Source organism: Perca fluviatilis, chromosome 21 (assembly GCF_010015445.1).
Source record: "Perca fluviatilis chromosome 21, GENO_Pfluv_1.0, whole genome shotgun sequence".
In the NCBI taxonomy this organism is placed as follows: Eukaryota; Metazoa; Chordata; class Actinopteri; order Perciformes; family Percidae; genus Perca; species Perca fluviatilis.
In genome coordinates this window covers 18,733-38,138 of record NC_053132.1, presented here as the reverse complement: position 1 = coordinate 38,138, position 19,406 = coordinate 18,733, and the positions used below count along the sequence as shown (strand labels likewise).

Below are 19,406 nucleotides of genomic sequence, written 5' to 3'. Positions count from 1 at the left end.
CCCGCCGTATTGTTTATGACTTTTTCCCACATACTCATACTATGACTTTTCTATGACTTTTTCCTCGGACATACCATACCATGACTTTTTTATGACTTTTCAACATACTCATACTTCCATGACTTTTTCAAGAGATACCATACCTCGGGCGACTTTTTCAACATACCATACCATGACTTTTTTATGACTTTTCACTACATACTTACTTCCAACCATACTCACTTTTTACATACCATACCATGACTTTTTTACACTTTTTCGCATCTTTTCCTCTTTTTCCCCATACTACTACTTTTTACTTAATATAATTATAACTTTTTCGCCACACATACTATATTTTTCCGCTTACCTTATACCATGACTTTTTTCCGCATACCATACTATACTTTTTTCCAAACACACAACCATGCTTTTTTATTTCTACTATTCACCATCCTTTCCCTACTACTTCTCACACAACTTTTTTTCTACATACCATACTCATGACTTTTCGAGCATACAACCATAGTTTTCCAGCAACCTTTACATACCTATACCCTTTTCATACTATTCTAGACTTTTTTCTACCATACTTGACTTTATGACTTTTCTACATACAACATCCTTTTTCAACATACTACACTACTTTTTCCCGCATACTATACTATGACTTTTTTCACCTCACTACTAGCTTCTAAACAACATACTATGACTTTTCCAACATACCATACTATACTTTTTCCATTCATACTATACTTCATATTTTTTAAGAACTCATACCTATGACTTTTTATGACTTCTTCACATACTATACTATGACTTTTTCACATACTATACTATGATCTTTAATTTTTTCAACATACTATACTCTTATACTTTTTCCCACTACCATACTTTTCTATACCTTTTCACATACTTACCATTAATTCCATACAAAATTCAACGAATTTACATACCATACATTTTTGCTACCATACATTTTTTACATACCAACTATGACTTTTTTCAATATACTGACTTTTCAATATTTACTATGACTTTTCTCACATACCATACTATGACTTCTGCTTTTTCTCATACTATGACTTTTTCACATACCATACATGACCTATAACTTTCACTACCATGACTTTCTTTTTTCACATACAATCATACCATTTACTTTCACACATATATGACTTTTTCACATACTAACTATACTTTTTCTAATTTCAACATACATTATACTTTTTTCAAACTATACTATGACTTTCATGACTTTTCACATACTATACTATGACTTTTACTTCACATACTATACTATACTTTTCCGACATACTATACTATACTTTTTCCATACTAAAAAAACTTTTCTCTCTTCTTCGACTTACTATACTTTTTTAACATAAACACTATGACTTTTTCCACATAATATACTATGATTTTTCGACATACTATACTTTTTCTACTATACTATGACTTTTCTATACTTTTTTCCAACATACTATACCATGACTTTTTCAACATATATACTTTTTCAAACTATACGCTTTTTCGACATATATACTAACTTTTTCAATACTATACTATGACTTTCCTTTTCACATTTTTCGTACTATATGATTTTTCCTACATACAACATGACTTTCTATGACTTTTTCCTACATACTCATAATATGATTTTTACTTTTTCAACATACTATACTATGACTCTTTTCGAACATACCATACCAGACTTTCAACATACTATACTATGACTTTTTTTATACTATACTGTTTTTCTGACATGCTATACTATGATTTTTTCCTACTATACATGACTTTTTCCCATAACATACATGACTTTTTGACTTTTTTTCACATACTATACTATAATCTTCTAATATACTATGACTTTTCTCCGAACATACTATATATACATACTATGACTTTTTCCGCAAACATACTATACTATACTTTTCTATTTTTCCCATATTTTAATTTAACACTATCTATAATTTTTCCCATACTATACTACTTTTTCCTCGACATACTATACCATGACTTTTTCTCCTGACATACTATACTATGACTTTTTCCCAAACATACTATACTATGACTTTTTCCAAAACATACTATACTCATGACTTTTTCCTGACATACTATACTCATGACTTTTTCCGACTATACCATACTCATATGACTTTTCCGACATACTATACCATGACTTTTTCCCGCACATACTATACTATGACTTTTTCCCATAACTATACTATGACTTTTTGAATACCTATACTATGATGACATGCTATAATTATGTCTTTTTTGACATACTATACCATGACTTTTTCTCATAATATTCTATGACTTTTTTTTACAATACTATACTATGACTTTTATGACTTTTTCTCATACAAATATACTATCACTTTTTTTTTCAACATACTACACTATGACTTTTTCCGGACATACTATGACTTTTTTTTCTTTCGACATACTATACTATGACTTTTTCTCCAAACATACTATACTATGTCTTTTCCCCAAACATACATATACTATGACTTTTTCCCAAACATAATTATACTATGACTTTTTCCGACATATATACTATGACTTTTCGATGACTTTTTTCAAGATACTATACCTATGGACTTTTTTATGATTTTTTTTCGACATAACTATATTATGACTTTTTTCGACATAATTATACTTATGACCTTTGTGAATTTTTTTCAACATACTATACTATGACTTTTCTATGACTTTTTCCTGACATACTATACTATGACTTTTCCTCGGACATGACTTTTTCCGACATACCATACTATGAACTTTTTCCGCAAACATACTATACTATGACTTTTTCCGACCATACTATAATATGACCTTTTTTACATACTCATGACTTTTATGACTTTTTCCGCACATAATATACTTATGACTTTTTCCTCAAACATACTATACTATGACTTTTCTATGACTTTTTATGACTTTTTCCGACATACTATACTATGACTTTTTTGGACATACTATACTATGACTTTTTTGACATACTCATACTCATGACTTTTTCGGATATACTATACTTATGTTTTTGACATACTATACTATGACTTTTTCCGACATACTATACTATGACTTTTTTATGACTTTTTTCGACATACTATACTATGACTTTTTTTAACATACTATACTATGACTTTTATGACTTTTTCCGACATAATATACTATGACTTTTTCCGAAACATACTATACTATGACTTTTCTATGACTTTTTTATGACTTTTTTCGACATACTATACTATGACTTTTTTCGATATACTATACTATATTTTTTGACATACTATACTATGACTTTTTCCGACATACTATACCATGACTTTTTCCGACATACTATACTATGACTTTTTCCGAAACATACTATACTATGACTTTTCTATGACTTTTTCCGACATACTTTACTATGACTTTTTTATGACTTTTTTCGACATACTATACTATAACTTTTTCCGACATACTATACTATGACTTTTTCCGACATACTATACCATGACTTTTTCCGACATACTATACTATGACTTTTTCCGAAACATACTATACTATGACTTTTTCCGAAACATACTATACTATGACTTTTTCCGACATACTATACTATGACTTTTTCCGACATACTATACTATGACTTTTTCCGACATACTATACCATGACTTTTTCCGACATACTATACTATGACTTTTTCCGACATACTATACTATGACTTTTTTCGATATACTATACTATGATGTTTTTTCGACATGCTATACTATGTCTTTTTTTGACATACTATACTATGACTTTTTTCGACATACTATTCTATGACTTTTTTTTTTACATACTATACTATGACTTTTATGACTTTTTCTGACATACTATACTATCACTTTTTTCAACATACTACACTATGACTTTTTCCGACATACTATACTATGACTTTTTTCGACATACTATACTATGACTTTTTTCCGAAACATACTATACTATGTCTTTTTCCGAAACATACTATACTATGACTTTTTCCGAAACATACTATACTATGACTTTTTCCGACATAGTCATTCTATACTATGACTTTTCTATGACTTTTTTCAAGATACTATACCTATGACTTTTTTATGACTTTTTTCGACATACTATACTATGACTTTTTTCGACATACTATACTATGACTTTTGTGAATTTTTTCAACATACTATACTATGACTTTTCTATGACTTTTTCCGACATACTATACTATGACTTTTCTATGACCTTTTCCGACATACTATACTATGACTTTTTTCCAAACATACTATACTATGACTTTTTCCGACATACTATACTATGACTTTTTTTTACATACTATACTATGACTTTTATGACTTTTTCCGACATAATATACTATGACTTTTTCCGAAACATACTATACTATGACTTTTCTATGACTTTTTTATGACTTTTTTCGACATACTATACTATGACTTTTTTTGACATACTATACTATGACTTTTTTTGACATACTATACTATGACTTTTTTCGATATACTATACTATGTTTTTTGACATACTATACTATGACTTTTTCCGACATACTATACTATGACTTTTTTATGACTTTTTTCGACATACTATACTATGACTTTTTTTACATACTATACTATGACTTTTATGACTTTTCCGACATAATATACTATGACTTTTTCCGAAACATACTATACTATGACTTTTCTATGACTCTTTATGACTTTTCCGCCATACTATACTATGATTTTTTGACATACTATACTATGACTTTTTTCGACATACTATACTATGACTTTTTTCGATATACTATACTATGTTTTTTGACATACTATACTATGACTTTTTCCGACATACTATACTATGACTTTTTTATGACTTTTTTCGACATACTATACTATGACTTTTTTCGACATACTACACTATGACTTTTGTGAATTTTTTCAACATACTATACTATGATTTTTTTGTGACTTTTTAGTATGGCTTTTTTGTGACTTTTTTTCCCAGTTATTGCTAATTTAGGCATTAAAAGTTTGATGCTGTAATCAAGTTTGACTGTGAAATGTTTATACCATTCTACATGCATGAAAAGAAACCGTTTTTTAAATCACTTGTTTAATAAAGTGTACCCACGAAGTCTTTGTGAAAGAATATGTTATACTTCTGACACCACAGGGGCCTAAATAAAACAAATGACCAAAACAGAGCACTTTATTCATAGTCAATGAAACGGAGTACATACAATGCACAAAGTAGGCTGTGGCTCAGGTGGTACCATGCAGAAGGTTGGTGGTTTGACCCCCGTCTCTGTGTGTCAAACCCAGTATTGCTGCGCTATCCAGATGAGTCCTACATCAGAGTAAAGGGTTTCTTGTATACAGAAGTTGTGTCGGCTGGTAATGCAGCTTCCCGATGCGTTTTCCTGTGGAGACTGTCCTGATGCTGCTGGCCGCTTTGTTGTCTTTAGACCGTCGTTGGGCTGAAGTGTGCCACCTGTCCAGCTTTAATAAGCTTTCCTGGTGGTTTCTCATAGTTTCTGGTGGGTTGAGGAACACCTCATCAAACAGGAGCTTCAGGTCACCCAGATTGTCTGTAAAATATGGAATAAATCTAGTGACTAACCCAATAGGTTTATGCTGTAAAAACGTCATAGTAATATGTTGAAATAGCGATACAAAAAGTCATTGTATAATGTGTTAAAAAGTTATTAGGTATTGTATTACTTCAGGATTTCTGCATATACCCTGTTCTATTTTATTTATTTTAAAATCCAGAGATGTATGAATAAAGTTGTCTTACTACAAGATATTTAAGGACCCTCTCCGATGGCTTATTTTTTAATAAATGTTTTTTTCATACACTCCTGATTGGCTGCAATATCAAAATTTAACACCTAGATGGATTAAAATCTAAATGTTCCTGCCTAAAGCCCCTGAGAATCAAGGGAAATTACAGCGAAAAGCTATTTCACACGTTGCTAATTTCCCATGAATGAATGGATCGCTCGGTCTCTTTGACTCAACTGTTCATCTCTTCTGCCCCTCAGGATCCTGGAGCTTCAGGAGAAAGGTGACCTGGACATCATGAAGCAAAAGTGGTGGCCTCGCACCGGCCGCTGCGACCTAGACAGCCACGCCAGCGCCCACCCCGACGGCCGCTCCCTCAAGCTGCACAGCTTCGCCGGCGTCTTCTGCATCCTGGCCGCCGGCCTGCTGCTGGCCTGCCTCGTGGCCGGGCTGGAGGCTTGGTGGAACAGCAACCGCTGCCGCCAGGAGCAGCCCAAAGAGGTGACCGAGCACAGAGCCCGACGGACGGGCCAGCAGGGGGAAGACACTGCCACACTCTACTTTAAGGATCCAGCAGCAGACGCGAGCCCCGACTTAGTGGAGCTCCAGTACACCCAGCTGTAGAGGAGAGAGGTTTAAGAGAGTAGCGTTAGCGTTGGAGAGCTGGGGGACAGAGTAGGTACAGTAGATGTGCTCTGTGCCACATCAGCCCAGGCCACTGATTGAAATCAAATTTGGTCTCTTATTATTACCCCTCCTCCATTTTTTTTTCTTTTATCCGTCCATCACTCCCCCACCCACCTCGTCCTAAACTTGCAGACACCAGAGCTCATCTGTTTTTTTGTATGGCATATTCTCTAAACCAGTTAAAGCACACAGCACACTCCACTTCACCATTACCTTTACTAATACGCTCATAAAACCACAGCTTCTCGATCCACTCGGGAATCCTTTTGTCTTTTGGCTTGATGAATACACTCGAGGCCTTAGGGCGAATAGTGTCCTATTAGCCCAGCATTTCCTGCATGTTTCCCAGCAAACAAATGGGTACACCCCCACAGACTTTAATGATTCATTCCCACAGTGCCGGCTTTGTAACCATTCAAGTCCTCGGTATTGAATAATTGTTATAAAGTAATTTTCTACAGTGAGGCTTTGGTAGTTTCCTGCACCCAAGGGTTCTGAAAAGAGATTATAATTATTAAACAGGAGAGAGATTGCTCGGGTGGAGAACATTGGTGTTGAACACAGACACTTTAATACTTTTGGACATTTTTCATTTAGTGTGAAACCCTTATGAGACGTCAAGAGACAAAAGAGTAATTCATCAAATCCGACAGAACCTTAATGCACAGCTCACAGTGGGTTTTAACATTAACACTGATATTATCACAGTTAGTTCAAATCATTTGCTGTTGTTGCTAATAGATACTCGAGCCTTACTAAGTGCCTACTGAATAAAAACCGTACTGCAGTCAATTACCAGATTGCTCTCTTTTTAATGAAACACACTATAAGAGCTGCGCTAATAGTTACACATTCACAGGGTATAGAGAGGAAAAGCAGTTAATTAAAAATTAATGCACTCAAATAAATATTAATGAACACAGACTGCAATGATTCACTGGAAGCATCTAAATATCAATTAAGGTAATAAAATAATGAACTTTTGTCATCACAAAAGGTCCATATTGTGCTGATTTAACACAGAGTTATCCTAAACCACAGAGATACACATAATTTAAACAATTAAGTAGCATAACAGAGTGCTCTTGCCCCTCACAAAACGACCTAAACTGAGTCATGTTGTGTCCCAGTTCCATACTATATACTACTTTTAACAAGCTTCAGTGTGGATTTACACAAGAGACAAAAGGTATATTTGTAAGTGTGGAAAATGTTGCCTAGTAGTGGAATGACTTTGGCAACAGTTCAGGAAACATACAATGAAAACAAATCTTAGAGAAGTCCAATGTTCTCTCTCTTTTAGCTGTGTCTGGTCTCCACCAAGGGAAACATCGGTCTCTCTAGCTTCTAAATGCTCCACTATCCACTTTTTCTGGAAAAGAGATTGTTTTGGGGCGAAGGATCTGGAGAACCAAATGTATGAGCTGAAAGCTCATACTTAAATCTTTATTTTCCCCTCTCAGACAGACATAGGGATGGGGGTTGACATCAATTTATCGTATCTGAATCCAGTAACTGATCTTCTGAATCTAGTTTAGCTTTCAACATTATCAAGTACACGGCATAATTGACAATGAACAAGCTACATAGTTTGAATTAAGTCCAAACTAAATGGTGTTTAATTACCCTAAGGATGGGAAACACTGAGCAAGAGACTCAACACAGTACTTGTGTACAAAAACTTGTGCCTCACAAATGATCTTCTGCTGACTACAGACACTGGCACAAAGTTTAATTTTGTCCTGTCATCACGTTGGTAACGGGATTAATATTAATTAACCAAAATAACATGCAGCCTTCTCACATTCCCTACATTTTCTTCATTCAGATTTAAAAATGGAAAACACTGAGCAACTCTGTTGGTCTTGTTAGACAGATACTGGCTGCAGGGAGCACGTTATCCAGCCAAACATTGAAGTCATTACGTTGGTTACATGATTAATACTAATAAGCCAAAAACGTAATCTGCAGCTTGCTCATTATCCCCACATTTAGATCCAAAATGGAACCAGCTATCGGACCCTGTCAGCACATACAGTAGTGTATACCGTACAGTAATAGCCTGGAACTGGGACACAGGCTCAACATTTGCTTCTTCACACACTCATTAAGCCTATACTTGAACATAAACTGACCTCAGATCTGCATTTTCTAAGTTCTACCTCCACACATTCACCTGCTGTGCCAAACACAACAACAGACACACATTCAGTGGCAGGTTTGTGCGACGGGGGAGGGAAGGGGGGACAAAATGGAAGCAAAGCTTTGACGTGGATCCATAAACTAAAGTGTGAGCAGCAGTTTAGTTTGGGTGTGTCGCCCTTTAGCAATAAGATTTGTGTCCAACCTCCCAATCCATAACCCCTTGGTACTATCACTTTGTCACGTCTTATTGCAAATTATATGTCAATGTGGACACCCCTGTTATCTATCTCCTCTCCTTCTCTCCATCTATCCTTTTTTTATTTTTTTATTTACACTTGACTGTCTATGATCTCGTGCAGGTTACTAAGGATTACAGACTGGCAAGGGTTTCTGGTCCATTGACATATAATGACATTACAACTGCTTCATCGGAGGGGAGGAGGGACATTTGGACAGACAGAGAGAGAGGCTGGGATGAAGCAGAAGCTATTGATACAGGTCAGAATAGACCTCCTATACAACTATCAAAAATAAAAACGAAAAATACAAAACATATCTGTGCCATCGCCAAGGTTCTTTGGTTTTGTTAAGGGTTGATTTTTTATTTTTTTGGGTCAATTGTAAATCTGCAACTGAGCAGAAACGTGCCTCATACATGATTTTCTGGAACTAAATCTTCAAATATTCCAGTAAATATAAAAGAAAGGTAAACAAGCAAGGCTTTGTATTTAAGGCACTTTACGTTGAATTACATATATTAACTCCTAGGAAGCTTTGGGACTAATGTAATGTAGTAATTTTTCTTTCATGTCAACCATAAACTAATTGACATGATTACATGCCAATTATAGAATAATACTTTTATATTTAGTCACTTAAATCTGGGTTTTTTTTTTAAAGGTGGGAGCTAAACACGTCACAGGTGATGTAATACTTCACAAAGAAGAGTTTTTCTTAGAAATACAAAGCTTAAATCAGACATTTTGTCGTTAAAACTTTCTGGCAGCTCATTAAAACTCCCACCGATAAAACCAATACAGTTAATTATCAATTTCCTTATCAGAAAATTAGACAGGAAATTATTTCCAGAGCCAGACGTTTCAGCTCAATACGAAGGAAAAAAACAAATTTGGTTCATGATCTCAAAACAGACCGCTTGGTCTTAATTGCAATTGATTTGAATTTAGGGTTTTGCTCTTTGCAGACGACATGATAATTAAAGTTGTAATTGATGCCTGGCCTTGGCTGCTCCACCTTTAACACTCTGCACCCCCACCCCGTCATTAGAAACCCTGCTGGGTCTTATTAGTGCCTCTCTGTTTCTCCTTGCTTTGTTCATCTTTAACTGTGTGGACACATTTCATAATGGCTGACCTCTGACCTCACTTTTACATGTTCGTGGCACATAGAACAGAGTAAATAACGGTTACACTTTGATGGAAATTACAAGGAACCCTGCAAATAAGCTTAGTGCCTTTTTGTATGCATGCCTACTATGAAACAGTTACAACTCAATATTATTTATAGCCCTTTCTAAACTAAAATTACTCAAAATGATATATACTTGTTAAAGCTGAACAAGCATCCTCAAAATATTCTTATTTGAAAGAGAATATTGGAGATCTTTGCAAAAAGTAAATGTTAAGGAACTCAGAGACATACATTGGGTTAATATATATTCCTCAGACTAGTTGCATTCAAGCAAGCACAGTTGAGTGTACAATATTTCTCAGTTAAGTAGACTATTACTCACGTAAAGCTGGATTACATTTATTTTTTAGTTAATATCACAGTTTTATGGATCATCTGTTGTAATTCCTAGAGCACGTCAGTTAAACTTCACTTAACCATTTTGATAGGCTTCGATCTTTAAAGCGTAAACCGACAACTGAGAAAATGTCTGCCTCTGAGAAATGTCTTAAAGTGAGCATCATTATGTCCACTATAGAGGTAGTCAAGCAATGCATCAGACCTTAGAGACTAACATCTTATAGTGAGAGATGTTAATATCTAGGGCTGCCGGTTATTAAAAAATAGAGAGGGTTTTAATGTTTCCAAGGATCCAAAATTAACCAGAAACTGTTATCACACTTGAGCACAGCCCACTCAACAGTTGCAGTATTTGCAAAGTCGCAGGAGGGAGAGTGATTTAAAATCCCCACCCCCACCTCCCCACTGGCAGCTCTCATTAAAAGAGCTGTTTGTTTTCCAAATTAATGGAGGCTTTCAGACGCCTGTTATTTTCTCCCTCTGCACTAGCATCAGCAGCCTGTCTTTAACGACCAGCTGAGGTTTAATCCCGGGCATTCATTCATTCATTTATTTATTTAGGCAAGCTGCCAGTTTGACGCCACTGAAAACATATTTTAATGAGACGCCAGTCCTGAAACAATAACCTGGACTGGGATGTTTTAATTGGCTTTGAGAGGAGCTCTTTGAGACTGGAGAGGGATCACTTAAACATGCCCAGGCCTCGTGGATAAACACATTGTATGTTTATTTGTTCCTTAAAGGTTTAAACAAAAGGCAAAAACAGATGCTTAGCCTCAGCGGTACTCTACCACGGTGGATCAAGATGCACTGAGACGCTGAGGTTTCCTCAAGTGTGCATTCACAAGCTGTGCTGGCTATTACACGCCATTTCACAGGAAGTGCTCTCTCCAACACTCTACCTCAACACAAAGACTTAACACTTAACTATCAGAGACAACCTGCTACTCGTTTTATTTCATTAACCTCTCATTAGTTGCTTTCCTGTTAAAGGTCCAATGTGTGGGAACTTCTCCCATCTAGCGTTGAGATCATTATATCTCAATCAACTCTCTCGCGCCACGCAGTTCAAAGTACGTATTACAGCTACGGTAGCCTTCACGCTTCAAAAAGCCGGTCTCTTGCTCTTTGCAATCTCCTTTTTCTTTTTCTGGGCGATGAAGAAGAAGAAGAAGTCTCCTGTTACTGAAATTTGGATTTTGAATACGTGTGGTTTCCTTCTTCAAACTTGCCGGGGGCCGGGAAGCTACGATACCCATTAGCAGCATTAGCAGCAGCTGTGAGTTTATCATGTGACAGCAAAAACGCTAAAGGCGGAGCAGTATGTCCTGCATGTCCCTTACACACACACACACACACACACACACACACACACACACACACACACACACACACACACACAGAGCAGTATATCCTGTATGTCCCTTACCGGCTAACATATTTGTAGATGGATCATGATTATGGAGCGTCTACCCCAGTTCATGCAAATGTAAAATTTCAAGCCAAAAGGAATACTTGGAATTGATGGTGGTGGTAAATTCATGAAAGTTTGTGAACGGGCAACACAGATTTTGATAACGAACAACTGAACACGTTACACACTGGACCTTTAACCACGGATGTAGCTTCCACTGAGGTCGCAGACTACATTTACACCGCTAGCTTTTGGTTTAAAAAGGCATATCTTCTGCTACGTTTCGCTCTCTCATTCTCCTCTTTTCCAGTTCATTGCTGGGATCCTAAAGAAGGTCTCCAGCACACCTCTGTCCAAGCTAGGAGTAAAACCTTCATGCAGTAATGCACATACAGCCTGTCGAAGGCAACAGCGTTAAAAAAAACGTTTCTGGAGGCTCCCTGTCACTGGCCATATCCTCCCCACTCTTTGGTTAAATATGATTGAATATCAGAGTCAGCCAAAACATAGTAAACTTACACAACATCCTCCGCAATTATGTTTTCGCTGAAGGAAACGTAGCTATTTTTCACACCATATCCCTAACCCAGATAGAGAGAGACATAAGGTTGAAACTCTGCGATTTTTTTCCCTTTAATGATTTAGTGACAGCCGTGGTTTAATAATGAATACAGGTCCCAGAGTTCTGTTGGAAATGGCACGTGTATCCACACAAACGGCTATTCTGCCAGCACTCTAGCAGAAGAACATCGTCTCCATTGGTTTACAGTGCAGCCGATCAAACAGCGGATTAACCAAAACAAGTTAACAACAAAAAATGTTAATATTATATATATTTTGCTGGCGCATTTTGTCAGGACTAACCTCTGTGGCTGCTTCAGAATAAAAGCCACCCTGCGGTGTTCAGTGTAAAGCAGCAGTAGGAACTGTTTAGTTTGCATTTGCGTTAACGTAACACATGCCCACCCTGCCAGGTATAATCACAGACAGGTGCTTAGATAATGTCAGTAAATTAAACAAGCCTACAATATATTATGTTCACAATTTAATGAAAAATTACGTTTCAAATGAGGAAAATCTGAAGGATTACAACTTTAAAAATGGAGAAAATACCTAAATTAACATTATTCTTTCTTTTAAATGACATGTGGGATGCTAATAACACTGCAACATAACTGAATATCTGTGTGTATTGATGTTAATGTGTCATGTGCATTGTTCTGAATATCACTTGTGTCACTGTGATGAGTTACTGTGACTAATATCATTGTACCTCTGAGTTGAAGTGACTCTGATCCTGGAGCCAAGCCATGCTGCGTTCAGGAACACTAACTGACTTCGCCGTTTGTTGTAAAAGTGGCTGGTTGTTTTTAAAAATCCTCTCCAAAAAAACTGACTGTAGCTGCATTCATTAGCACAGCGGCAAACACACGTGAAGAGACTTCAGATTCAGACTCTAAGCCTCACTTGATATGCGAGTCAGGCCTCCCGTCTTTGTCTTTACACCTTGTCCTTTACCTTCCCGTGACCCTGTGTACTGAAGCAGACCTGCGGTTCAACAGGGAAACACTCAAGTGTCTATTAATGCCTAACAAGTATGCATGGCGGCAGTCAGCAGGAGATGCAGTGTCAGCCAATGTTTTGATTAAATTGTTGTGATAGCGAACCAATTCTCCGATCGAGCTGCACAGAGTGTACCGGCTCCAAGGACACAAAGGTGAAGGAACACATAACTGAAAATATTTTAATTTCTACTTAAAGCTATAGGGTCCTATCCTGCACCTGGCGCAGCGCAGTACAAAGCCTGACCCAAGTGTCTTTGCTAGTTTAAGACCGACGCAGTTGTCAGTGCCCCGTCCAGCGTAGGCTACTCATACAGACAAAAATCTGCAGATAAGTAAATACATGTATTGAGAAAAGATATCTGCCAAAACCTAACAATTCGCTTTACTTTTAGACCAAAATACCAAAGTTATTTCTCTAATTATACTTGAATTTTAATCTTTAAACCCAACTATCTGCCTGTTTTATACTCTGAGGTCAAATGAAGCAGGAATTCAAGAGCCAGATTCAATCAAAAATCAATCATTGCTTCAACAGAGGTCTCTCAATCCACCACACTTCATGAAAACCTTGAGTTAGTCCTTACGCAGAAAACGCAGCCTTTACAACAAACGGCCTTCAGTCCGTTCGGCTGCAGGATTGTTTTTCTCCAGACATCAAACCTTTAATATTCACTGGCCAAGTTTGATTTCAAGGTGCACATACAAATTGGTTTTTCTGTGGCCTCAGTTCCCACTGGGCTCTTCGTACCAAAACGACAAAACCAAACAGCAGTCGGTCAATTCAAAACAACTGGCCATGTCCTAAAACAATGAGAATGCATGGAGCACCAGCAGACCATAAAACAGTCTGAGAAACCGGCCCATCGCCAATCTCAGCCTCTGTGTCCCTCCTCTTCTCCCTCCCTCTGTCTCTCCTCTATCCTCCCCCCACCCCCAATCCCTACTCCTCCTCTTATAGGACAAGGAGGTGAATCTGGAACAGGTGCATCGTCGTATGAACAGTCTTTTGGACGAGGACTTGGCGCACAAGCAGATCCCCGGCCCCTCTATCGAGATCTCTGCGCTGGACATCGGCAGCATGCAGCCCAGCCAGGCCTCTCAGATGCCGGGGCCGGAGTCCGTGCGGGACTACCCGCACTCGGGCCTCGCTGTGACCACCTTCCTCCCAGGGGAGGGGGGGCCGCCTCCTCCTCTTCCCCACCCTCACCATGGGGGGACCCTAGGCAGGACACATCATCTGTCCCAGGGCCCTGGCAGCAACACGTTGCCCCTGCACCAACAGCTCAGCAGCGGCACCATGCAGTGCAAACACAGGGCGCCCAACGGGGGGCTCTTCCGGCAGAGCCCTGGCAAGACACCCATGCCAATGTCCTACCAGGCAGTCTCCGCAGGACCCATACCCGAAGCCATTGAGGCCACCCACAGTACATCCATTTAGGGATAGAAAAAAGGGGACGTGGGGGTGGCAGGACAGGGAGGGGTCAAACCGCTAAGTTTCTGTCCGGACTTTGGTTTGGTTTCGGATGTGATGGGGGGGGGGGGCTGTTGGGGATCTCTAGAGGAAAATTATTATAGAAGACAAAAAACATAAATGTACAAAAGATTTTGTATCTCACTACCTGTTCAGAAAAGTCGATGTGATGGGAAGATAAAAAAAAAAGCAGGAGGGGTTGGCAGGTGTAATTTTTCTCTTGTACATATCTGTAAATACCAAGAGAACGAAGTGAGGTTAAAGTGTATTTTGAATATTCTCAATTTTTTGAAGTTGAGTTATAAAAAAACAAACAAAACAATATAAAAAAAAAAAAAAAAAAATACCTAAAAATATATATATACATTGATGAAAAAGTTATGACTGTTTGAATGGCTTTGTAAATTTTGTTCGATATGAAACAATGACGCGAAATTCATTGTGATTGTTTTCTAAGTGCCGAAAATTAAACGATGTCTCTCCACAACTCATCGATGTAAAACGACTACCCATGATGCACCGCTGTAGGGGACATTTTAGTGTTGGAGACCTACTGTTATGCACCTCTGTACCAACCCGATATATATCTTCAGCATCGGACGGAAATGATCACAATTTATTCTTTTTTTTTTCATTTGTATTAAAATTAAATATATAATATACATTGTTTTTTCAAATCAAAAGTCTACATTCATTTTCTTACGTTGACTGTAAATGATCTATCGTTCAACAATTTTAGCGGGGGGGGGGGGCATATTTTACACACAGCTGAGTGGTTTGTTTTTATAGTAGCTTTTTTATTTTGGCACCAGTACTGTCCAGCTGAGGAGTTTTAACGTGAGAATAGATAAAGGAAGGAGAGACCGTTAGGCTGCAATCACACCTACTGCTGTCTGACCGTTAGGCTGCAATCACACCGACTGCTGTCTGACCGTTAGGCTGCAATCACGCCTACTGCTGTCTGACCGTTAGGCTGCAATCACGCCTACTGCTGTCTGACCGTTAGGCTGCAATCACACCTACTGCTGTCTGACCGTTAGGCTGCAATCACACCTACTGCTGTCTGACCGTTAGGCTGCAATCACACCTACTGCTGTCTGACCGTTAGGCTGCGATCACACCTACTGCTGTCTGACCGTTAGGGTGCAATCACGCCTACTGCTGTCTGACCGTTAGGCTGCGATCACACCGACTGCTGTCTGACCGTTAGGGTGCAATCACAATGACTGCTGTCTGACCGTTAGGCTGCGATCACACCTACTGCTGTCTGACCGTTAGGGTGCAATCACGCCTACTGCTGTCTGACCGTTAGGCTGCAATCACGCCTACTGCTGTCTGACCGTTAGGCTGCGATCACACCGACTGCTGTCTGACCGTTAGGGTGCAATCACACCTACTGCTGTCTGACCGTTAGGCTGCGATCACACCGACTGCTGTCTGACCGTTAGGCTGCGATCACCGACTGCTGTCTGACCAGTTGGGCTGCAATCACACCTACTGCTGTCTGACCGTTAGGCTGCAATCACAATCTACTGCTGTCTGACCGTTAGGCTGCAATCACGCCTACTGCTGTCTGACCGTTAGGCTGCGATCAGCTACTGCTGTCTGACCGTTAGGCTGCGATCACACCTACTGCTGTCTGACCGTTAGCCGCAATCACACCTACTGCTGTTTGACCGTTAGGCTGCGATCACACCTACTGCTGTCTGACCGTTAGGCTGCGATCACACCTACTGCTGTCTGACCGTTAGGCTGCAATCATGCCTACTGCTGTCTGACCGTTAGGCTGCGATCACACCGACTGCTGTCTGACCGTTAGGCTGCAATCACACCGACTGCTGTCTGACCGTTAGGCTGCGATCACACCGACTGAAGTGAAAAGTTATTATGCTTTTATGTCCGTTTTGGTGAGCCCAGAGGGGAACATATGGCATTTTAAAAGTAGCCTACATTTACGGTAGCTAGCTAACGGTAGACTACAGAGAAAGGGTGATATTTTTACGTCGGTTTCGGAGCGACAGAGGGAAAACATTTCAGTCGAAACATTAAGTGGAACTGAAATGAGGAACCGAAATTTGCGTTCTTATCCGGTCCAATTCCATAGTGGAACCGGGTTTCGGTACCCAACCTTAATGTTGACTTTATGCTTTTTTTACTTAATGCCGACCTTACAACAAGCCATTCCACTGTCCCAGACTAATGTCCAATATCCCTCCAGCACCAAACAGGAAGCAGCAAACGGCTAGAGGCAGTGGTGTTTATGGTTGCTATGGCGCCGTGCTAAGCTAAATGCTAAAGAGGGAAAGTTGCTGATTTTCAACCCTTTTGAAGAGAGTCATCTAACGGATAAACACAGACCTCCAGGTACTGGAGACACTCATCTGCATGTACGACAGACCAGAACATCTGCAGACTTTCCCTTTAAGTTACCAGCTAACGCTAGTGGTAGCTAGCTAGCTAGGTTAAATCTTTTAAAACAAATCTAGTTGTAGTCTTGCAATGTGTGACGCTGCAAGATCCCCAAACTTTACATATGCTGACAGTCAAAGTTAAAGCCCGAGCAAGACCAATCTTTGCTGAGTTGTGTTGGGGGCCATGATGTTGTGGCCCTCCTCCCCACGGGGTTTGGGAACAGTTTGATTTTACAGCTCGCTCCGTTAGCGGAGAAGGAGTTTGTTAAGGCTAACGCTAGCGATGCTAAGCTAATGTCACGACCAAACGTTAGCGATTGGTTATGTCAGATCCAGAGTGGCTCTGGGCAGATCCAATAGTTTTAAACTTTTTCAAGGAAGTTAACACTTGTCAATGGAGAGTGGCCAGAATCTCTGTACAAATTAAATGTACCAGAGTCTGGTAGGATCAGGCTAGTGTACCAGAGTCTGGTAGGACCAGGCTAATGTACCAGAGTCTGGTAGGACCAGGCTAGGACCAGGCTAGTGTACCAGAGTCTGGTAGGACCAGGCCAATGTACCCGAGTCTGGTAGGACCAGGCTAGTGTACCAGAGTCTGGTAGGACCAGGCTAGTGTACCCGAGTCTGGTAGGACCAGGCTAGTGTACCCGAGTCTGGTAGGACCAGGCTAGTGTACTAGAGTCTGGTAGTACCAGGCTAATGTACCAGAGTCTGGTAGGACCAGGCTAATGTACCAGAGTCTGGTAGGACCAGGCTAGTGTACCAGAGTCTGGTAGGACCAGGCTAATGTACCAGTCTGGTAGGACCAGTCTAATGTACCAGAGTTTGGTAGGACCAGGCTAATGTACCAGAGTCTGGTAGGACCAGGATAATGTACCAGAGTCTGGTAGGACCAGGCTAATGGACCAGAGTCCCTTGACCAGCCGGCATTTAAGTGTCACCCAAACGGGCGTCCTGATTCGGTCCGGTGGTGTGAACGCAGCGCAACAGTCTCTGACCTTTGTGTTTGTAATATTTAACGTGAAGAAAAAACAGTGTTGTTGAAAGAACTATCAGCTATATATAGATATGTCTTTACTTTTTGATACTAGAGAATTTAATGTCAAAACACTTGTATACAGTTTTTCTTTTCCTCCTGCAAAAAAAGTGCAGTTATTTTAGTCCGAGAGAGAGAGAGAGAGAGAGAGAGATAGAGAGAGATTCCTGATGAGATCCATTGTCTCCTGCAGGGATGACGGAGGGGGTCGTTATCCAAAGTGCAATCAGAGGAGATTCTGCAGGTGCCATACCTCAACTGTTTGTAATATATAGAGGGATCTGATTATGTTTTTCTCTGTGGAATACTGTGTGATGAACTATTTTGAACAGGACATATGATAAAAAAAACCCACACACTTCATTCACCCCTCTGATTTCTGCTTTCATAAGTGCAATTAATGTGCATTTATGAACCTAATTATTATTAGTTTAGATTTTCATTTCCGTTGGCGGGCAGGAAACACGATCACACGCTGTAGTTTTCAGGACACGAACAGCTGCTTTAACAGATGGACAGAAGCCGTTTTCTACTAGGGATGCACCGAATTCAGATTTTTGGGGGTTCGGCCGAATACCGAATCCACTGGTTGAGATTGTGCTGACTCCTCCTCCCATCCTCAGCCCATGAACACAGTAAACACATGAATGAAGTAAACAGTGGCTGTGTCTCAAACTGCATACTTCTGTCAGTATACCGCTAATGTGCACTGACCACTTCCTGCCGTAGTGCCCACTTTGGATGGTTAGTGTCGTCCCAAACGGACCACTTATGTTAAAACACTTATACCGGAAATGAGGAGCGGTTGGCTCGGCTCGCCGCCTTTCAAAATCTTTTAAACTGACCTTTGTTGATCTGAAATGAAGACAGATTCAGCAACCGCACGGCCTATTTCTAGCTTAAAATATTTTCAGAAACACGTTTCGGTGAACTATTTTCGTGAAATACGAGATCGTATTCTGAACGAGCCGACCATTATGCTCTGTTGTGAAATCCGGGAGAATCCAGACGCGCGTGTCGCGTTCGTCCAATCAGCTGCCGGTCGACGTCCCTGGTCCCTCCCCTTTCCGCTTCGTAGTCAAGATGGCGCCCATTTAGTGCGCGTAGTGTCCATCGTTCCACACTGAACTTTTTGACTGTTT

At 39.5% G+C, this 19,406-nt stretch overlaps 1 protein-coding gene across 1 annotated transcript; it reads left to right on the top strand.

The window, feature by feature from the left end:
* Nucleotides 1-5,391: 5,391 nt before the first annotated feature.
* On the top strand, nt 5,392-14,830 carry LOC120551556 (glutamate receptor ionotropic, delta-1-like). The gene is made up of 3 exons (XM_039789048.1): nt 5,392-5,555; nt 6,026-6,266; nt 14,305-14,830. Exons 1-3 carry the CDS (start codon nt 5,392-5,394, stop codon nt 14,782-14,784), a joined length of 885 nt encoding a protein of 294 aa, XP_039644982.1. The 3' UTR covers nt 14,785-14,830.
* The last annotated feature ends 4,576 nt before the right edge of the window (nt 14,831-19,406 follow it).

What these genes read in the sequence shown, in the direction of transcription:
- LOC120551556 (XM_039789048.1), top strand. Translation starts at nt 5,392, where the DNA reads ATGCGTTTTCCTGTGGAGACTGTCCTGATGCTGCTGGCCGCTTTGTTG. An exon ending in TCATCAAACAGGAGCTTCAG is followed by an intron (nt 5,556 to 6,025) that starts GTCACCCAGATT and finishes TCTGCCCCTCAG; the next exon opens with GATCCTGGAGCTTCAGGAGA. An exon ending in GCCAGGAGCAGCCCAAAGAG is followed by an intron (nt 6,267 to 14,304) that starts GTGACCGAGCAC and finishes CTCCTCTTATAG; the next exon opens with GACAAGGAGGTGAATCTGGA.